General features: G+C 40.6%; 3 protein-coding genes across 3 annotated transcripts in view; 2 read left to right on the top strand and 1 right to left on the bottom strand.

Annotated features, from left to right (window-relative positions):
• The first annotated feature begins 3,313 nt into the window (after nucleotides 1-3,313).
• On the top strand, nucleotides 3,314-7,880 carry ANKS4B (ankyrin repeat and sterile alpha motif domain containing 4B). Its single transcript, XM_009321789.1, has 2 exons — nucleotides 3,314-3,477; nucleotides 6,803-7,880. The coding sequence occupies exons 1-2, from the start codon at nucleotides 3,314-3,316 to the stop codon at nucleotides 7,878-7,880; spliced, it is 1,242 nt and encodes a 413-aa protein (XP_009320064.1).
• A 2,772-nt stretch (nucleotides 7,881-10,652) lies between these two features.
• CRYM (crystallin, mu) lies at nucleotides 10,653-20,932 on the bottom strand. The gene is made up of 7 exons (XM_009321788.1): nucleotides 20,789-20,932; nucleotides 19,905-19,967; nucleotides 17,628-17,729; nucleotides 16,891-17,074; nucleotides 14,422-14,543; nucleotides 13,614-13,698; nucleotides 10,653-12,967 (listed from the first exon to the last, which is right to left on the bottom strand). The coding sequence occupies exons 1-7, from the start codon at nucleotides 20,924-20,926 to the stop codon at nucleotides 12,903-12,905; spliced, it is 759 nt and encodes a 252-aa protein (XP_009320063.1). The 5' UTR covers nucleotides 20,927-20,932; the 3' UTR covers nucleotides 10,653-12,902.
• LOC103915049 (cytochrome b-c1 complex subunit 2, mitochondrial) overlaps nucleotides 20,925-21,182 on the top strand; it is a 14,067-nt gene continuing 13,809 nt past the window's right edge. The window contains exon 1 of the mRNA XM_009321795.1: nucleotides 20,925-20,942. Within this exon, the coding sequence (XP_009320070.1) occupies nucleotides 20,925-20,942 (18 nt within the window). The remainder of the gene's footprint in view (nucleotides 20,943-21,182) is intronic.

The raw sequence follows: 21,182 nt of genomic DNA, 5'->3' as shown, positions 1-21,182 counted from the left end.
TCGCTCCCGAAATGACGCGTGCAGGCAGACTGCGAGGGCTGCCCTTGGATCCCCTAGTCGAGCACGGTTACACCTGAGCAAAGATCACATCAGGATGGGTCTCGGGCAGCACCGGCATGGGTCACACTCAACCTCGCCGTGGGAACAGGGCTGCTCAAGAGGACGTCCAGCAACAGTGTCCTTGGGCAGAGCAGTTTTGCCTCTCTAAGGAGTGAAGAAATAAGCTTTTATTGTTGTTTAAATGTTGTCGTCATCTCTGAATTGTGTAGCCACAATTACCCTGTGTGACTAATTTCATTATTCTCTAAGCCCGTTTGTTCCAAGGATCTCATTAGACAAGCGGAGACTTACTTGCCTCCCCTCGTATGGCCTTTACCATACCACATTTGGTGCTTATAAAAGTTGCAATGAGGAAATGTTGTGCTGGATAATACCTCATGCAAAACAGATGGCACAACAACATCGCTGTTCAGACCAGACTCTGAGTTATGTAGAACAACATAACTAATGATGCTGTAGTCTTTCAATCCAAATAGTCTGTTTAACTTGTTATATTTTATTTAAGATAGTTCTCAAAAAAATAGAGCAATAACCAGAGACATAGCAAAATCCAGTAACAAATCAAAACAGCTTGTTGAATAATTCATTAGCTTACAACACCACGTACCATCACAACAGTGTTTCTCCTGAGCCTGGTAAGACATTTCAATTAGAAGTAGAATGGGTTTGAAGTTCTTTTCAAACCCCAAAAGAAAAGCTTCATTCTAACTACTCGTGGAGTTTAAAAAGTTCACAATTTTGAGCTTTAGTCTCAAAAGAAAAATCTCCATTCAGGCTGAGAAATTTACCTCATTTGATGTTGAATCATTTATCGCATTTTAAGTTGAGGTTTTTGGATGGGACAAAGATGAACAAATATCAGGAGTTTAGAAACAGATGGAGATTTTGTTTGGTCTTTTCTTTTTTCTTTCTTTTTAGTGATGCCCACTTTTCTGACATAAGTAATAATAAAGCTTGCAAAGTCCCGGAGCTTCTCTCCAATTGAGATGGGTTTTGCTTAGCCTCTAATTAAAACTTGGAACAATAGTTTCCCACTTAGCATCATACAGAGTAATTTTCTTTTAAAATCAGTATTTTCAGATGTTAGATGATAAAAATCACGCTGATATGAACACTTTGTGTGCTGAATTAATTAACAGAAAAGCAATCGAATGTAATTCTGTAGTAGAAATCAATAATATTGAAAAATGAAAAGGTCTCTTCTGCCACCAACTCACTTTCATGGGTGTAGCTAACAATGCAAAATGTCAATGTACAAGAAAAATGCTGTCTCCTCTCCTCTACCAGGCACTGGATGCATATGCAGTATGTGCCTTGGTGACCATTTTACACTTCTGAGAGTAAAAAAGCTTACACTACCTAGAAAAGGAAATAAAATTCAGTGGTATCAAGAAACAGCTAATCTAATATATACATTAAAAAATATATGTATTACCTGCCTTTGCTCTGCAACAGCTAGTTTTTTTCTAGTAGCCATAAATTTAACTCAGTGCCGAGCCTGGTTAAATAGAAAACGGAATAAGTGACTGCATTTTTTATTAGAAAAGTATTAATGGCAATGCAGGGAACTTGAAAAAGGGTTGAGGTTAAAACTGTCTTCTAATGCAGGGATGGAGGTGGCGAGGGTGAAGCACAGCCCTTCCTCGCTGCCCTGAGAAGACAGGATGGCACTGGGGATGGCTGTGCCTGTGGAGGACGTGAAGGAAAACCAGGGCTTTAGTTTACTCCTACCCAGACTTGTCTATTCAAAGATTCAAACCTGTCACAGGACCTGACTGACTCTCCTTGCCCTCATGGAGGAAAATGTTGGTACAAGTTTGGTCCTGAAGAGCTCTTCAATCCCTGTCTGAGAAAATAATTAAGAGAGAAAGCCCATTTGGAGAGGTCTCCGGTGTATTACATGGGTGGCATTGTGGGAAGTAAATGAGGTGGCACTCCATTCAGTAATTGCACCAACTCTGGACAATGAGTTGGTTTGTAATCGCTACTGCTTCTGTATCAGGGGCATAATAAGCAACAAAACCTCACTGCTAATTGCTGAGGCTAGATTCTCTAAGATATAGGTTGATTCAGTTAGTCATAGAAAAGAGCTTGACAAAAAAGTAACATTTATCTGGCAGCTGTTGTGAATGTGACCAGAATAAGCATTTTATTAAGCAGCAGAAAGCTTACTGATTTCTTCTCAGCTACTGTTTTAAAACTGACCTTTTACATGGTTTTCTCTTAGTAATTCTTTTGAACCTAAAAATTAGAATTATGGTCTAATTCTATAAGCTTCTACTCATAGAGGTAACACTTAACACCACTGAAATCAGGGGAAATAATTTCTAAAGCGAGAAGTGGTTATGTGAGATGGGGACAGGACCCATCTGTTCCCAGGTGAGGACGACAGTGCCCAGGCTGGGGCAGTGGGTTCAGGCCCATCGTGTTTCCATTTCTTGAATTCCCTATGCTCTCCTGAGGAAATCCTGCACGTTTTTTGCACCTAAAACAGAGATTACAATACGTGTTAGTTGAATTTATATTTGCCAAGTGCCTTAAGATCCTCTGATGAAATGCAATTTGCGGTTAAAAGGATCACACACTAGGCTGTGGTTTTGCCTGCTGTGACTTGCGGACCTGCTGGTGGTTTTATCTGAACACCACCCTGGTCCCGACAGGCCTGTTTCCATCCGCACATCAATCTGTGTACATGAAACGGCTTCATGGATGTGCCTGGTTTGGCAGGGGAGAGGCTTGTTTTTAAATGCAGCAACCCAATAAATGATAGGTTACAAAGGACTTCACCAGTAAAGGTAACTGCTTATGCATTTCATCCTATCAAAACTCAGGGATACTTTATTACTTTGGGTGAAATCCGGTCATACTGACATTCATGGACTTTTGAAGGTTTTTTGAAGTTTTTGAAGTCTTTTTTGAAGTTCACGGTCCTTTTGAAGTTTTCCCAGAACAGTTAGGCAAAGACACAGAGAAGATGAATGAATCCCCTCTATGTTTAAATAGTCAAATATGCAATGAATGGTAAAAGGCAGAGCCACCTTCCAGAAAATGAAAGCATTTACCACACCATTGCCTTATTACCTATGCAGAGGTCCAGATAAGTTTCTGCTAGGATGAACTTTGCCTCCTCATTTCCAACTTCACGGGGACGTCTCAACTTGTAATCATTAATGAACTATGCCTGTAATGGAAGGGTGACTGTACAGTCTGGATATTGTTCAGAGCTGCTTTGGGAAACCAGAAGTTACTGAAAATGTCCAGCAGGTATCACAAAGCAGCAGCTGACGGCAATTTGGACCTCCTGAAAGAAGCCACTAGGAAAGACCTCAATACTTCAGATGAAGCCGGGATGACACCCACCCTTCTGGCAGCATACCATGGGTATCTAGAAGCTCTGGAAGTCATATGTCGGAGGGGGTAAGTCAATCAGCCTCCATTGCTTAAAACTTGTGGCTTAAAACTGTAATTAGTGCATCATTTTTCTAATGCCCCGATGACCTCACACCCAAAAAGCTGAAAGCACGGTCATTTCTTTCAATGCATTGCCAAGAATTCTTTCTCTTCATTTGCAATGGCCCAGAACCTGCCAGCAGGTCTGTACGTGCAGTCGGTGAAGCTGCATTGACATCAGCGGGACCGTCTCATATACGGAGTCTGCAGGGAGCAGTTAGTAGGAGCAGGCCCCTGGGACCTCACCTCGCTGTAATGGAGGAAAAGTTGGCCGACAGCCTTTGGTGATAACATATCTTTGAAACTGGCTCTAGAGAAATGCATTGTTTGAAACATTTTTAGCAAAAAATCTCTCCCATTTGCTTCCAAAGTGCAGTTAGTAGACACATGTGAAGGTTTAAGGCTTTCCAGAGGCAAGTCACAACCAATACTTTTGAGACAGTAACATCTAAAATTGTTATTTCTCTGCTTTTTATAGTATTAGCAACTACCATCATGATAAAAATATTCTGTTTCAGAAGCTGGGGTACAATACTTGCAAAACTGGAAAAAAAAAAAGAAAAAAGTAAAGGATGGTTTTCTACAGGTTTATTTTCTAATAGTAATATTTCCATTTGGTATCATTTAAATGTAGTACATGCTTAAAATGTATTATTGAAATGGTAATTACCTCCCCACCCTATGTACTCTCTTGCTTGGAGCCTACCTTTTAAGTGTGATTGTGTAATAAGATCTAATAAAAGAAAATCTGCTCTTGTGTAGAGATACAGTTAATAAAATAGTCTTTCTGGGCTGAGATGAAGATTAAGTTGACCTGTATTTTCAATCATAATAGTTTAAAGAAGATTGGAGGGAAAAGTTGAATAACTATTTGGATGTATCTGAGTTTTCTTTTATTAAAAATGGAATTGAAAATATGGAATAAAAATAGGCTTTTCATAGATTTGCTTTATAGCTCATTGAGCTCAGGTGCGGCTGTAATAACACAATAAAAAAGACCTTTGGACTTCATGGTTATTGCTGTGTCCCCAGGAGAAGCAAAACTAGATTGACAATTTTTCAACTCGTATAATTAAGGCAGCTCCAAGGAAATATCTAGAGTCAATAAAGGTTTGTCCCTGAACACCTAGAAGACAGAACAACTAGCTAAGGAACAAATAACAAAATAATTTTTTTCAAAATTTGAGTGAAAAATATGTCTTTTACCATATAAGCTGATAGAAGTCACAGAAGGTGACACAAAGATCAGAATTTCTATGTATCTGTTATTTAATGTATTTCTAACTCTTTTTCTTGGTAGAGGACAGCTTTGGGACAGTATTGCCCTCAAAATCTTCAAACATATGCATTCACCTCTATTTTAATCCAAGATTTCTTGACACGATCAGCAAACTGGGGCTGCCAGAGATACGGTTGTAGTCTCACTGGTTTTCTTGGGAGAAGCTGAATTTTGGAAGACATTCAATCTGTTCTGCAGTCAGTTAATGTTTTCTTGTGAAAAAATATTTTAAATATTTTTGACAAATTCATCCTTTCCTTGAAGAGGTTTCCTGACAAAGGCACTGAGATACAGGATGGTTTTCTTCAGAGTGGTTGCAGATTTTAGGACTCTCAAGCTTGCAACACATTCAGCCCTTGGAAAACGTAGCAATGCTAACAATAAACCCCTTTCATCTTGAAATAGTTTATCTTCCCCGCATCAGGAGACGTTTTCTCTGTTTGCTTTGCAGGTACATGAATAAAGGCAAGACCAAATAGCAGATCTCCTCCCTTTTGTGTGAGCCTCTTTCTTGGGAAAGCAGGGAAAAGGGGAGTATGAGAACCCAAAGTAGATGTAAACCTTACCCAAACTCCCACTGAGCTGGGAACAGACAGTCTAGTTTGTCAGTTGTTTGGGGCTCCAAGGCTGGCAGGCTCCACAGGGAAAAGAGGCCACAAACAGCTATAAAGTAACCTGGAGGAGGATGGACGACCAGGCAGTCCCAAGGCTCGGGATAATGCAGCCTGTTGGCTCATGTGGGAATTAAGGAATCTGGCACGCCCAGCCGCAGTCAGGCAATTCCCCAGGGCAGAGCCACAAAAGCAGAAATACGTACACATGGTTTCCATATGTCTAAGTGGAGAAACTTTGATCCTCAGCTGCAAGCTCCTTGTAGAAATGCCTGCGGTCTCGCAGCCTGGCATGCTCAGACTTGCCATTGTTTCTCAACGCGAGCAGCTCCGTGTCTCAGCTCTGCAGGGACCCCCGACCTCTCTCTTGCCTGTGGCATTTCAGGCTGAAGGATGTTTTCAGATTTGGCCCTCAACAAATATGTTAGTGCTTTTCTTCAGAGTTACTCAAAGCCAGAGATCAATGCTTGAAGGAGATTTTGTGATAGGATGTACCATTTCATTCGTAGTACAGCTGCCGTGGAACAAATCTCCAAAACATTGAAATGCTTAAACTCCCACGAGTAGAAATTCTCCTTGTAAATTTGGCCCCTGGCTCTGAAGTTATTAAAGGTTTTGGGCTACTGTGGCTGCCTTGGTTATCGGTCACAGACGGCTCAAGCTCTGTTCTGAACCATTGCTAATGTTGATCCTGCCAAATATGAATTAAAAGATTCAAGCCGATTCTCATCTGCAGGCAGCAGTTCAGTGTGAAGTCAGTGCAAGAGTTAAAAAGAAAGCAATACTTTTCACTGGCTTTAAATTCAATTGAAAAGACGTGGTATTTTATTTTCAAATGAGCTTCTGCTTTTCAAACCCCATGAGCAAAAGCAGCTGAAGGAGAACAAAAGAGCTGAAGAAAAACAACAGCATCTATCTGAGCTTAATCTAATAGCAATGGAGACAAATGTGTAATCAGGGCTTTACTCCTAATCATTTACCTATCACCTACCAAAAACGTTACTGCATGGGCTCATTAAATATGTATCACTGTGGCCAGTGAAGAATCCTCCTAATATTGTCCCTGCATTTGACATGCAAAAGGGAAGAGTCACCAAAAAGCCTTTAAAATATTCCACCCAAAAGCTATTGAAACAATTTTGCCATTAATTTCAATGAGTATAAGTTGAAGCCTGAGTCCACAGACAGGCAGGAGTTAGAGCTTATGCCACACACAGAGGAAAACTCAGTGCTCGTGCAAGTAAGTGCAGCACCATTCGGGAGGATGGAGCTAAGCCGACTCATTTTCATTGGGCTGTACCCCTCAAAGCAAAGCTGAGCTAAACATTTAGTATCTGTTCAATCCCACTGCAGTGCTATGCTTGGGTATGTCCAGCTCACTGTATGCTATTTTCCTTCTCAGAGGTGATCCAGACAAATGTGACATCTGGGGGAACACTCCTCTCCACCACGCCGCTTGCAATGGTCATATCCATTGTGTTTCTTTTTTGATCAACTTCGGTGCCAATATATTCGCTCTGGACAATGACCTCCGCACTCCCCTGGAGGTGGCTGCCAGCAGAGACCGCAATGAATGTGTCCGAATCCTGGACAAAGCTGCCACCGAGCAGAACATCCTGAACCCAAAGAAGGTCTCCAAACTCAAAGCGCAAGCCCAGAGGAATGTGGAGAAACAAATCAAGGAATGTGAGAAGCGCCAAGAGAAACACCAGCATGAAATGAACCAGAATTATATAAAAGAAAAGGTTGGCACAGTAAATTCTTCCAGAGGGACACACTCCAGAGTAAAGTTGCCTGGTCTCTTTGCTTCAAATACAACAAGTCCTTTCTCCAAAAATCTGAAAGATACCTTCAAACTGAAGGCAAAAAAGACAGCTGGCAGCACAAGAAGCCAGGAAACACAAAGCAGTGACCAAGAGAATGGTACGGGTAGGAGAACCGTGATGCATTTGTTCGATGAGAAAGAGGAGGAGGATGAATTACTGAATGACCTCGGAGAGAAACACTTTTCTGATAATGACAGTCAGCTCTCCATTTTTAAGCGGCCAGGTCTCGGCAAGATTGTATTTGGAAGGAATTTGGCTGCAGATGTAAATCCTGGAATTGTGTCTTCTGAGAAGGAAGGTATAAGCTTTAAAATGTCCAGTGAGCTCTTTCAGTACGAAAATGCTGAGAACGGCAGGGAAGATGGTGCTGAAAATGGTGCTGATATCCCTTGGCATGAGGAAGAAGTTATTTGGGATGACGAGGAAGCAGAGAACTCGCCACTTGAGGTATTTCTGGCATCACAGATGCTGGATGAGTTTCTTCCAGTCTTCATGAGGGAAAAAATTGATTTAGATGCCCTGATGCTATGTTCTGATGAAGATCTACAGAGCATTCAGATGGAGCTTGGGCCAAGAAAGAAAGTCCTGAGTGCCATGAATAAAAGAAAACAAGCACTCAAGAACCCTGGAAAGGCTGTAGATACTTGCTTATAAATTAATGTACCTGTTGCTGTAACCTGCACACTGATTAATTCTTTTCCTCTTTCCAAAGCACATGCAATTCTTTTCAGATGCCTGCTAAAGCAAAAGGCAGAGAGGTTACCAATTGCTTTAGAAAGTACAGCAAGGACAAAGATTTTTCTCTCTGGATAGATGGCTGTGGTGCACAGGATATTAATTCAAGCATATTCTGCCAAAAATTAAGAATGTGAAGGTAAAAAACCCGAAAGCTATAGATTTAAACCTTTTTCTCCCAGCACTGTTTATGGAGATTGGGTTTCTTCTCGTTGGAGTAACTTAAAATATTAGTGAAGGCCAGCCACACTACATTCCTTAGTAAAGCCCTTCCCTTCTTCCCCAAAACCACAACGCAAAGAGCATTCCCAAAGCTTGAGAGCTTTGAGTTTTTTCCATTCGCTTCTGTTAGACTGCTACAAACCGCCCTTCCTGGTACCGATGATATGTTAGAAATAGCATCTGCATCTTCATTTCGGCTATGACTTATCGACTCTAGTAGCCTCTGAATGAATGTAAATAAGACTAATTTACAGCAAGTTTCGTGTTCTTGTCAGTAAAGTGTTTTGCTACTGTATTGATATTAATTTAAAAATATATGAAGTACCTTGCCAGGAGATGTTCGGTGTGAGTTGTATATACTTTTCTCTCGTCTCATTAGACTGGACCCAGTTGCCAGCACCCATCATGTCCTAAATGGCATCAAGACTGCAATACTTTTAACTACAAGAAGCTGAGGTTTTATTTTCAACATTTTTGATCTGTTTTGGTATATCCTCAGCTTGGTTCCTATAGGGTGCATTTGCCATGTGAAGTCCCAGAAACCAGGACTCTTATCACCCAGCATTTTCTGTCGGTTGTTGGCAGCCTCAGCCTGAAAACTGCATGTAACCCACACACCCAGCTCATGAAAAGAGAAAGAAAATGAGGCTGTGCTTCTGTGGCAGCTCCTGTTCTTTACAGTCTATCTGGAGGCATTCACAGCAGGGTCCCCTTCGTCTCTCTCGAGCCTGTTCCCTTAGGAAGACGGCACTATCTGATATGAATTAATCACTCCTGTGGAGTTTTGTGAATCTAATAAGGTGCTTGCAGCAGTCTTGCTCTGGCTAAGATCTCAGATTTTAGAGGCACAATTATTAGCAGGACTTTTATCTTTAAATCTCTTGTTATAGCTTTCCATTAGTCAGCTACGATTTTTTCCTTAGGGGTATACTGCATTTGTGGATACTAATCCTAGTTAATAATCTGTTTTTTCACGCTTCCTTCTTTCCACATCTTCTTCTTGTTACTTTGATTTGTATATTATAACCCCTTTTCTTGGCTGGACTTTATACTGCATTCTTTCCTCCTTGGATTCCTGTACTTCAGCAGTTGATATTTTCTTATATTAAGCAGTCACATCAGAGTCCTGTTCTGTGCAACCTTAAATGGCTGCGGTGCTTAGCACAGTAATTAAATCAGACCGCATCCCCCCAGACTCTGTGTTATTAACCTGCTGGGTTGTTTTCATTTTGGCCAAGAAACTCCCAAATGTGTAACAAAGCAAGAAGGAAATGATGAATCTTACATATTTGAAGGCATATGACGAGTGGATTTTGAAGGGTCAAATCCTATCATTCTCAGTCACGTAACTGATGTATTTGCTGTTCTTTACCTGCCCAAATGCTTGTGACCTGCCCACGACACACCATCAAAACATCAGTGAGCGGTGTCACTCAGGGAGGACCTGCCCAGTAACTGCCATAATCACAGAACAGCTTCCGCAGTTCTGTGGCAGGCCCCAAGCATCCCTAAATTGCACTGAAGATCTGCCTGACTGCTGCGACCTCTGGCAACCAGGGATAATGGCAGAAACTATCTGCACATAAACGGATCGACTCACTTGTCACAAGCATCCAGCATGTTTTGGGATGTCCTTAGGTGTGCGCAGTAACTCTGTGGAGCTAGCAGATACAGCACAAGATCTATGGGAAGGAGTTCCTTGTCCTTCTGGAACTGCATCTAGAGACTGAATAAGAAGCCCCAGAGCACCCCACGTGTCACCTATTTTTAGGCAACTGAATCAACCCCATATATACACACACCCTTTAAAAATAAATTTTCTTTTAAAAAAGTGCAATAGTACTAGTCCTTTCTTACAGGGTGGTCCTGGAAATTGGCCTCTGGTATAAAGCAGCCATGTGGAACAACTGGGGGGGGGGGGGGGGGGATAATAAAAATTAACACTCACATTTCAGTTTTTTCCACTTACGTGCTTTACTGTTTTCAAAATTTTTTCACCGACCCCTTTATTTCTTTTATAATGTGAAGTATCTAAATTAGTGAATCCCAGATCTGACTCCTTAGTAACGTTTGTACAGCGCAGTTCAGTTGGAGGCACTTTATGTATCACGTGCAATCTTATAGCCCAATCCAAACGCAAATCATGAAACCATAGGATCTCACACGACCACAGCCCTGCCAAGTACAAGATTCTCCTTCCTTAATGATGTAATACTCTGCACTGGACAAACATCAAGAGGAGGGAACGTGCAGCACAGGACAATGACTGCAAAACTGAGTATCACAGTGGAGCAGAGCAGTCTTAATTTATTTTCCCCTTTACATTCAATGATCACATTACTGAGAGAGTAGTCAGTGCAACAACTTGAATACTTTCTTCCTCATCTTCAAAAAAAAAACCAACCAACCAAAAACACCAAACACCCCCACCCAAAACAAAATGAACAACAAAATGAAAGTCAAACAGCAGTATCTATTTAATTTTAACATAAATGCAAGTTACAAATCAGAGTGTCAAGAAATTGTGTAAGAGAAGGAAACATGGAAATTAAGGCTATTATTTCCCCTCAGAAAAATCTAAAGATGGCATCCAAGCAACACCCACTGTAATTGAATCAAATCTTCATGAATTCAGAGGTACAATGCTGAAGCCAGGCTCCCAGAACCTCCTATTGCCAATGAAAGCAGAGAACACCGTGGGTTTTCAGAACCAGGTTTTTGGACTAGTTCCATCTACTTTTAAAGTGCCTGTAGAAGAGTACATGTGAAAATAAACTGTATTTGTCTTCTTCCCAAACACTATGTCTCACTTCAAATTACAAACCTTGTTTTACACAGGCACAGAACTGGGATAATATTGTCATAAATAGTAAGTGCAAGTTTCCATACAGTTCTTGAATTATGGAACATTGATGGCTGTCACGTTTGTCTCACACTAGTGGAGTTCTCCATTGCTGAAGTAACAGACTAAGTCAACACATACATTTCTGACCACTTCAGAAATGACACAGAAGAAAAAACACGTGTGAAAATAGAAGGGTAATTTTGCTACAGTTAAAAAATGCAAAAGCTTATAGAGAAATTTCTGTTCTTGTTTCTGCCGACATAAACAAGGTCAATGGAGTTCGATTTCTATCCACACGAACACATCCTTTGGCCCTATTCACTTACTGGTCTGGTACCCTTCCATGCCAAGACTCTGCAAATTACAAACTGCCACTTACTACTTTTTTTCCAACTAGTTTACACCAGGCTTATGACTTGAAGTATTATTTACCTCACACCTGCACTGTACTCATTAACTTCTTCTATACTTACTTGTGCACCATCAAGGGTTTTAACACTATCTGCTTCTGAACCTCCTTCCTGTTGCTCTGCTGTATTCTACTGGGATCATTATAGAATGACCACGTCATCTAATTCTTCCACAGAGTGAAGAAACACTTAATAGCCTGCATGAAATAATATGTAAGTAGAAATAAACTCTAGCCTGCGACAGGAATTTGTTTCCAGGGCAATAGCTATTTTTCAGCAGATGCTCAATCTTTTGTAAGGCAGTTGCATAACAGCACAAAACTGGAACTTTTCCTTATGTAGAACATCACTGGGTTCCTCCGCCAAGAAAGGATCATGGAAATTCTTGCCCCAGCAAACACCCGCTGGGATAAAAGAACAGTTACCAATTGATGCATAGTACAGCCAAGCTGAAAATATTTGCCTGTATACTTGAAGTTCATCCTACTGAAATCAATTTGCATGGTTCCAATCTTCAAGAAGCTTAGAAAAAGTACTTAAAAACACCATAGATCAATAAAAAAATCTCCCCACAGAATATAGATAAAAGTTAAATCAAAATGCACTTTTAGAACTCACATTTTGGGCGACTCCTTGCAATATGAAAATGGCAATATCCCACCCAGGAACGTACTAAGGGAGGTACTGAGTATAGTTTCCTCCCAGTTAAAATGTACATAATATTAGCTCTGATTTTTTGCACTCTAAGTCTTCCTGAGCCACGTCTTTTACAAAAACAGACAGAAATCTAACTGCATGGAGGCATCATTATTTACATAAACTCCTACTCAGGAGTGTGCTCTTAAATGAAAAACTATTGGGTCTGAGGGCAGAGACAGGGGATCGTGGGGGGTGAAAGTAAGGCTGGTGACTTCCAAATCCCAGTCTGAGCTGGAAGAGAAGAGGTGTCCAGGAGTCAGGGCCAGGCTCTGTTCCCAGGAGAAACTGAAGACTAGGTTACTGTCAGTGTAGCACTGAAACCCACAGTTGCGTTTAAAGTACCATCACAGGTAACTATGATGCCAGAGTCCATTCTCCAAACTGATATATTTTACTCCAGTATGAATCACCTCTCTAAAAAAGACAAAATATACCCACAGATTTCTGCTACATAAATAATTAGGAAGGAAAGGCATCGATTCCAGAATTGTACCAAAATATGTAAAAATACCCTTGTTAGTATCACTGCAAACATCTAATACTTGCCATTACATGAGATATTTATTAGTAATACTGCACGTATCTAATACGTGCCATTAGAAAACTGTAGAAATTAGTCTATTGCTGAAATTTTACTTTTCATTCTTGAATGTTCTAGAAGGGCCGCATTCAGATAGGATTGGTGCCTTTCTTGTTAACAAAAGATCCAAGGAAACTAAGTGCAAACAATTTTCTTGGCCTCATTGGCATTGTAGACTTCTCTCTTCAGTTACCAGCTGACCATGAGTCATAAACAAATTTTGCTGCTACTGTATCTTCAACTGCCATCCCTGAAAAAGAATTAAAGTCACCTTCAAACAGTTCTTCAGCTGTACAAAATAATTTAGCTTCAGAAGGGAACAGAAGGACTCAGGAAATTATCTAACTGGACATGGAACGGGAATCATTCCCCATCCCAAGCACCTACAGTGTTATGTTCAAAGTTTATAGCCATCATGTAACTGTTAGGTGTGCTATATGAAATTAATGTAATAGTATGAATCTAATTTTCAGTGTTCATATCACAACTTGGCCCTTTTGGACCTCCTTCCCCCCAAACATCAACTCCAACGCCACAGTACACTGCCACATTGTCTGTAGGTCAGACAGACTCCAGGGGCATAACAGCAGGGCATTCGGGTTGGAGCTGTATTAATAAACGCTGCAGTCATGTGTTGAACAATTGTGAAATGGAAAGTGTACTTCTTCCTATTGTTAGTTTGCTTTCCTATCACTTTTCGTTACATCAGTCCTGCTAGATATAAATAAGAAGGGAAATAAAAAGGAAAAATGCAAATCACATTCTAGTTTCTTCCGGACAGTGCATTGCCACAGCAGTTTTGAAGATGATCAGCAGCTTTCCCACGCATGGAGGACCTAATAAATAACAAGGCATTGTTTTCTGTCAGACTTGTACACAGGAGGGGTTGTTCTTACCCAACGATTTAAACACTGTTGTTTTCTCAGGCAGGGCTGGTTTCGTACCCTTCACTACCTCTCCCAGCTCAGCAAAAATCTCTGCCTGTAAAACACACACATATTTATACAAAAACGTAATATCCATACATAATTAAGAGAAAAACTTTTTTTCTGAGTGACTTCCAAAGAAAGAACTCCTCCAGTTACTGCTAAGTAAGTACAGTGGATAGCTTGTTACTTATCCAGCAAAACACATGGGGTTCCACACACCTTACCATATCTGGACCTCTTATGTTAAACCTCAAAAGTGGAAACCATATTTGTTCTGCAAAAACATTAAAAGAGAAAAAAACACTCCATTAAACCTAAAAGAGTCCCTGCTGTCAAATTTCTGCAGATCACTGTCTGTCTGCTTGGCTTCTGTCGTCCATTCTCTAGAGGTTTGGTGCGTGTCAATCACACTGAAATACTATGGGAAGAAAGTTACGAGTTTTAACAAATAGATTTGAAAAATATTTAACATAATTACCAAATAGTGCAGGAAATGTAGGTCTTTCAAAACCAATACTTTGTTATTGTACACAAAGGCCAATGCTGAAAACATGCTGCTGTAATATGGTGCCATGTAATGGTTGATACAGAGGTTGCATGGTTTTGGCATAGATATATAGAAGTCTCAGTGTGAAACCAGCTTATCTTTCAGCCTGTGCCTGGAATACATCTGATGCTCTAAAAAGTTTCAGTGCAGCACATCATTAGTACCAACTTGTTTCAAACGCAAGCCAATTGCCACAAAAATAAAGTCCCTAATTTAAGAAAGCCTTACCCCTGATAATATAACATCTCCCGATTCTGTAAGAGCAGCCTCTCTGGAATCCACAAACAGAACTGAATTCTTCATCAGTTCATCGTCCAGTTCTCTCCAGTCTGGTCTGCTTGCTCCAACAGCTAAGACAACAAAACTGGTGAACTTGGGAGGAATGTTTAAAACAAATTCAAACCACATTTTGTCCAAAAGACATGTGTGAAGTAACAATGGATGTTATTGTGGAAATGTAATACACAAACAATCTGATGTTAGCACTGGAGACATGTTGATTGATACAACACAGAAAAATAGGATGTGCCTGAGCAACTGGGAAAAAGCCTGGATCTCTCTCAACCTGACCTCAGCTGTAACACTGACATATACATGACCCGTTTCTGTAAGGTGCTAACCCCCTAAATTTCCACTGATGTCAATGATGACATTGGGTCCAACCCTCCAAATTACAGCTCATTAAAATGTACAGCACCCTTGACCTCTAGTCATGCAGATGCTGCTGCCAACAAAAGTCTTATATTCCCCATAAACAGAGCCGGAACAACTGGAATCAATTGGCCTTTGCATTTCAACCTGCTGAAGCACTAAACTGCAACTCTTCAGGAAGCAGAAGTGAGATTCTTTGCTGGCACAGTTTCCACCTCTTTGGTACACTAGTCAAACTGCTCCTTCCAAATAATGCCGGCAGAGAAGAGAAGGGGAGGTAGCTCCGCTTAGCCCTTCGTCATCTCATACCAATACAAGAAGTGTAAAGATATGTATAGGTACAAAACAAACAAGCCTTTGCTAGGAGCCTTGAAAATGACACTAGTAAAAAAGTGACATAATTACTCTGTTCTGCTTACAGAAGGCACCATTACAATAAACTTTGATCATTTGGTGACACAACTCAGGGAAGGTAAGACTACAACTCTTCTGCAGACAAACAGTAACCTGTTTCTGTGACTGCCAAATTAACAGGTTTTTGTTGCTTTTTATTTTTTTAAGCAGAGTTAACTAACACCTAATACAGCTCCTCTAGAACATTCAATATTTGATTTGTCAGTAGAACATCCTTGTCAGCAGACTCTGGGTAACTGAGGCATAAGAAAATCATCTCCCTTTGTCCATTATCTCTTGTACTCTTGTCTTTCATCAGATCATTACCAAATGCCCTGAATTTTACAGTCCTTTCATTTGATCCAGACTGTGTTTGTTATGTATCTATAGAGAAAAACAAGATTGGAAGAATCCCTCCATTATCCTGACAAATAAGAACCAAAATATTGTGCTGCAAAGACTTGCACATGCAGAGAGCTCAATGTTACTAATTAGAATTTTTAAACCTATAGCCTTCTATTATTTCCTTGTAACTTTATAAGCAGTACAAATTGAGTAGGTTATGGATTTTCACTTATCAGGAGAAACTGAAAACAAATCAAGGAGCTTAACTTTTCAAATATAGCAAGACCACTATCAACCTGTTATGGGCTAAAACAGTTATACCGTAGTCAAATGTTTTTTAAAAGTGTCCAACTGTTATGGAATAATAAATTCCCCGTTGCTTGACTGTCTCTTCAAACAGCACAAATGCCTCAATGGAGAGAAAAAAAAAAGGCAAAGAAAGGAGAGGGGTCTTGGTGTATGTGTTGCCTCAGTGACTGTAGACCTTAATTGATTTTGGTTGTACTTCTGGCTTCCATGCTGTGACATAACACAGACAACAACATTCAATGACAAAGGACTAAACTGAGTTTGAAAAATTGGTAGGATGCTGCTGGAACGTGGGACGTTTCTTTAAATTGTTCCCTTTGACAAGTCGCTTTTGTCTTATTACCATGCCATTTGGAAAGTGCACAAGGTCATCTGAACCAGGCCCACAATTAATAAAACAAACAAATGGGGACATGTCCAGAGACTCCAAACAATAGTGGGGTACATCATTACAAGGCAGGCAAAAAAAAAACGCCCCCCAAACCTCACCATAATTAGAGGTCAAATTATGAAGTTCTTAACTCAGTTATTGCGAATTTTTAACTCAAGTAAAAAAAAAAAAACAAACAAACAAAAACCCCCAACGACTAGCCCAAAAAGGAACAAATAGAGGAGCTTACAAAATACTGTGAAGAAAAGATGACAACTACCAGGGAAACAGCAGAATGAGCAGGAATCACTTTGGAAATAACATGTTTGTATGGATTATTTAAACGGAGAGCAAGGTGAGCATCAAGTGACAACATGGTAGCAAAGATGATGCACCACTAGGGAAAAAAGCATATCCCATGCTCTAGCAAACATCCAGTGCTGGAATATGCAGGAGTTCTGGCTCTAGAAAACCAGGAAGACAGGGCTGGGAAAAGTGGTCCTCACTAAAGGGGAAAAGTCCAAATGGAAAGAACATTCATTCTGAGAAGCACAGTGTTGCTTTTCAACAGTTTTTGATGCTAAACAACGTGATAATAAATACATCCTTTAAATGACAACATAGCATACCATTGATATGGGCACCTGGCTTTACCCAGTCTCCAAACAAAATTGGTGTTGTTGCCATAGTGACTGTTATAATCACATCAGCCCCACTAACTGCCTCCTGAGCAGAAGAGCAGACCTGCACTGGACCATTAACTGAATTAGCAAACTTCACCGCTTTCTCTTTGGTGCGATTCCATATCCTGACCTTCAAGGAAAAAAAAAGAGAGACAGATTAGCTTGGAGAATTTCTCCTTGCTGAAACAGAACACTGTTTCAGTTTTCAGTAGATAATTACATGTATCCTAAACATGGGTTTTTTTTCCCCTTTAATGTTCTCGTCATGCAAGTGACTAAATTTCATGTGTGTGCAGCTACATTTGAATGACTGTTTTGTGATGCCAGAATAACAGCTCCTTGTAGAGCTGTATTTACAAAATACAAATATTTCCAATAAATATATTTAAGGAAAAGTCACAGAAAGCTCATCAAAGTATTGCATACACAGTAGGATTTTCTCATAGAGAGAGAAAAAGCCATCTGAAACTTGACTTTGTTTCCACACCCCCCCCTTTTTTGTTTTTTTTAAAGGCCAACATTTGAGCAAGAAATTCTACAGCTGTTCAGAGTATTCTTGGATTCTGAATCAAAATATGATTAACCCCTTAACTTCATTGGCTGTAGTATGGTCTATTTATATTAAGTGCTCCTGAAACATAATAGAGAAAAATAGATGTATCCTGTTAAGATGTGTCCATTACCTCTTTAAATGTGAACAGCTCTGTGAAGATATCAAAATGGCTATATGCTTGAACACCAGCTCCCAAAATGCACAGCACTTCTGCAAAAGCTGGCATTAACAGCTAAACAGTATCAAATATAAAAAAAAAAAGGACAATATATTAACAGATATGACAAATATACAGCAAAATACTACAAAAGAAAGCCGTATCCTTAGTCCTTTTAAACAAAAAAATGTTTTTATGCAAAGGCTAGTATTGATACATATTAACATAAACCAATATTCAATTACCACTATATATACAATTTTTTAAAATGCAAAAGCTAGTGTCAATAGCACCAAAATACATCTTGGCTTGATTCTGGTTTTGAATTGTCCGACTCCTGAAATTCAGACTTAACATGCAACAGCATGAGCCAATGCAAATTCTGGGGCCTCAGCACACTCTAATATTAGCATAATGTATTACACCTAGGTGACTAATTAAGTGTAAAACCATAGTGTTGATGTTCTGTGCTGGCTGAAAACAGGGCTCATAATACCAAAAGCTATCAGTACTGAAAGTGGTAGTTGTGTGGGTAAACTGGTCCTGGTAGCCCCAAACTAAACTTCTTTTTCAATTCACTGAAGCCATAAATCATACCACAAGCATATCTTGGCATTGTAAGAGTCATGCATATGTATGCATCAGGCACTGTAAAAATAGGGATGGTTCTGAGGAACAAATATTAAAATTCAGTTCTATGGTTGCTTTCATTTTCTGGTTTAGTTCTTGCCTGTGATTCCCCAGTACTTGGCAAAGGGGAAGAGAGGGCTGCTGGAGTCCAGCCCTAAGCTATCCTTGTGTCTTGTTTATGCATTTGCTGTGGCCACTTGCTTCTGTATAAAAAGCTTCAGAATTGTCTAGGCTCTCAATGCTTTTTCTGCTGCAAATAAATTGAAAAAAAATCTCATTGATCCTATTTTTCAGTAGCAAGAACTCTTTTTAATGTTCCTTTCAAAGACTCTGAAGCACTGATTTCAAAGGTTCCTTGCATAAAAGCATGGGCCTTTGAAAAGCAAATGCCATAAAGAGGACAAGATGACAACTATGACCTAAACTCAAACACTCCTGAAAATTTCCCAAAACAGCAGACGACAATGAAGGATTTGATCTTGAAGTCCCTTCAGCAGCCAAGCTCCTTTGAGGCCAGCAGAGCCTTGACTGTGTAAAAACTGTCAGAACTGCCCGAGTATAGAATGGCTGAGATGAATGAGGTCCTATAACCTCATGTCTGAGGAATCCATTGTAAATTGTTCTGTCCCTTGGACCAGGGGAAGCTCTTGGGGACAGGTTCTTCACTCCAACTTTATGTCAGTTTAGCTCTATTGCCATGGATAGAGTCACACTAGCATGAAGACTGCCACTAACGAAGTGGTGAGATCAGCCTTCACTCTAATGCAAAGCTGATGGGTGAAAAACAGAAGTATTTTTCAGCTCTGGCCCCCTTCTGATTGCCTCATCCTTTGAGGTGAAGACTAAAACCCCGCTGCGCAATGGACGGTGACTTGCTCTCTTCCCACTATTAGCAGCCCAGCCAAATATAGTTTTAAAAAAAGAATTCAAACCCAACAATTTCCAACTGAAATTGAAATGATGTAGAGCAACATACAGCAAGATACATCTCGCCTGTCTTCAGACACTGAAGTTTATGGCTGTAGGCAGGGATAGTTATCTGGACATCTTCCAGTGACAACAGAGAAACTGACAAACAGCCAGCCACCTCTGGACAAGCCATCCCTCTATCCTGGGCATCATCTATCTTAAGAGGACCCACATTGCCCCCTGGAAATGTGCCTTTTTCCTCTTTCTCCAGGTCCAGTGCAACCCACCTGTCCTGGCCCGACAAAAGAAAACGTACATCTAAACAAAAACTGATTTTATCACCACAGCTGCATCACTCAAAGCCATAAAGGAGCACGTTAAGACAAGCACAAAAGAAAGACGATGACAGAAGAATACACCTCAGTAAATTCCCAGAGGAGCGCGCAGAACAAGCCACAAAAACATAGTTCAGATTCCTTCTCCAATCACGCACACAAAGTGTTAAAGCCAGACATGACTCACTCAATCAAAACAGAAAATTGCACTTTTAAGTTTTCCCTGAAGATACATATGTTATCATAAATCTCATTTTAAAGCTCTATTTGATGAAAATTCACATGCACTGAAAGCTGTTTACATCATTCCCTCTAGTTATTTTATATATAACACCACTAACTGATTCTGTCCCGATTTAGGAAACAGAAGACATACCTTGGTAGCGATTGCAGAAACTGCAGCTGTTCGTTTTGCTGTAATGACACTGCCATCTAGGACCTTAAAAAAAAAAAAAAATCAGACTGAAACGAACACTGAAAACATGAGTAAATACCAAACATTTCCATCCAATTTGTGAATTACATGATATTACAACGCACAGATAAAAATATAAAAGTTGGTAATTATAGCAGCCACGAACCGTATAAAATCACGTTTAAACTGGGCAGATTCTCTGTCTATTGCAGTTCTTCCACGTCATTCCACCAGCACAAATGGAGTGAAAACTGGTCAGAGCTGAGCCAGCCGTAACTCACACAGCTCTTCACGCACTGCGCTTCCCTGGTTCTCCAACGCAGGGAATAGATCGATGTAACTGCAATACTTTGCACTCCCCTAAGACCAGGGACCAGTGCAAACTGGCAGTGGTTCCCAGGTCCTGCACCGCCTTGGTCTGTACAAAGGATGACAGGGAACCGCGGAATTCCTTTAATATGTATCATACACAGTGGGGCACTCCTGCCTCAATGTGTATTAGCTACAGCGTACAAATGAATTAAGGGGCTTAATTCTTTACTCAGCAAAGTTTTTTCTTCCTTTCAAATGCAAGGTAAACTTTTCCTGATCGTTTCTCTCTTCCAGGCACTCTGTGAGTCAGATTCCCTTCAAATCACAAGTAGCAGTAAAGAGCAGACAGAGCACAGTTTAACACGTATGAAAGATATAAGGCTTTAGGCCAAAACCTCATTTGGCACAAACACATCTTCATTGATGATGTAGGTAAACTCAGGCCAATTTACACCAGTTCCTGCTTTTAAGAACCAGAAGGGAGAACTGACAGCATTAACAGAGAAGAACACAGAAGCACGCACGAAACTCACAGCTTTTAAAGAACCGTTTCTGGGGTCAAGTAAGAGGACAGTCGCTTGGTGAGACGGGACGGAAGAATCCTTCTTATGCTCATAAAAAGTCACCAACTTCGTTGTCAGAGCATCGTCTGCGGCACTGTAAGCGGGCATGACCCCTAGGAACCTTGTAAGAGAATTACTTACGTTACTTACGTACCTTCAGCACGAGCGCCTACAGCCACCGGAGCGGTCAGCATCAAACTGCTACTGACCAGTTAATCAGTAACTCGGTTCCAACGACCTTTTTTGACGCTCCAATTCCTTCCACCCCGTCCCCTCCCCAGGCCCGGCCCCCCGCTGCCGCGACCCCCGTTCCTCGCTCCGGAGGGGCCGCACCTCCTACCGCCGGTGGGCGCGGGCGGCATTC

This window comes from Pygoscelis adeliae, unplaced genomic scaffold (assembly GCF_000699105.1).
Source record: "Pygoscelis adeliae isolate BGI_AS28 unplaced genomic scaffold, ASM69910v1 Scaffold234, whole genome shotgun sequence".
NCBI lineage: Eukaryota > Metazoa > Chordata > Aves > Sphenisciformes > Spheniscidae > Pygoscelis > Pygoscelis adeliae.
The sequence above is the reverse complement of the archived record's forward strand: the minus strand, read 5'-3'. Positions and strand labels throughout refer to the sequence as shown.

Coding starts and splice junctions, on each gene's coding strand:
- ANKS4B (XM_009321789.1), top strand. CDS start 3,314: ATGTCCAGCAGGTATCACAAAGCAGCAGCTGACGGCAATTTGGACCTC. Junction 3,478..6,802: donor GAAGTCATATGTCGGAGGGG/GTAAGTCAATCA, acceptor TTTCCTTCTCAG/AGGTGATCCAGACAAATGTG.
- CRYM (XM_009321788.1), bottom strand. CDS start 20,926: ATGCCCGCTTACAGTGCCGCAGACGATGCTCTGACAACGAAGTTGGTG. Junction 13,699..14,421: donor GAGATGTTATATTATCAGGG/GTAAGGCTTTCT, acceptor TGTGTTTTACAG/GCAGAGATTTTTGCTGAGCT. Junction 12,968..13,613: donor AACAGTGTTTAAATCGTTGG/GTAAGAACAACC, acceptor ATTCTTTTTCAG/GGATGGCAGTTGAAGATACA.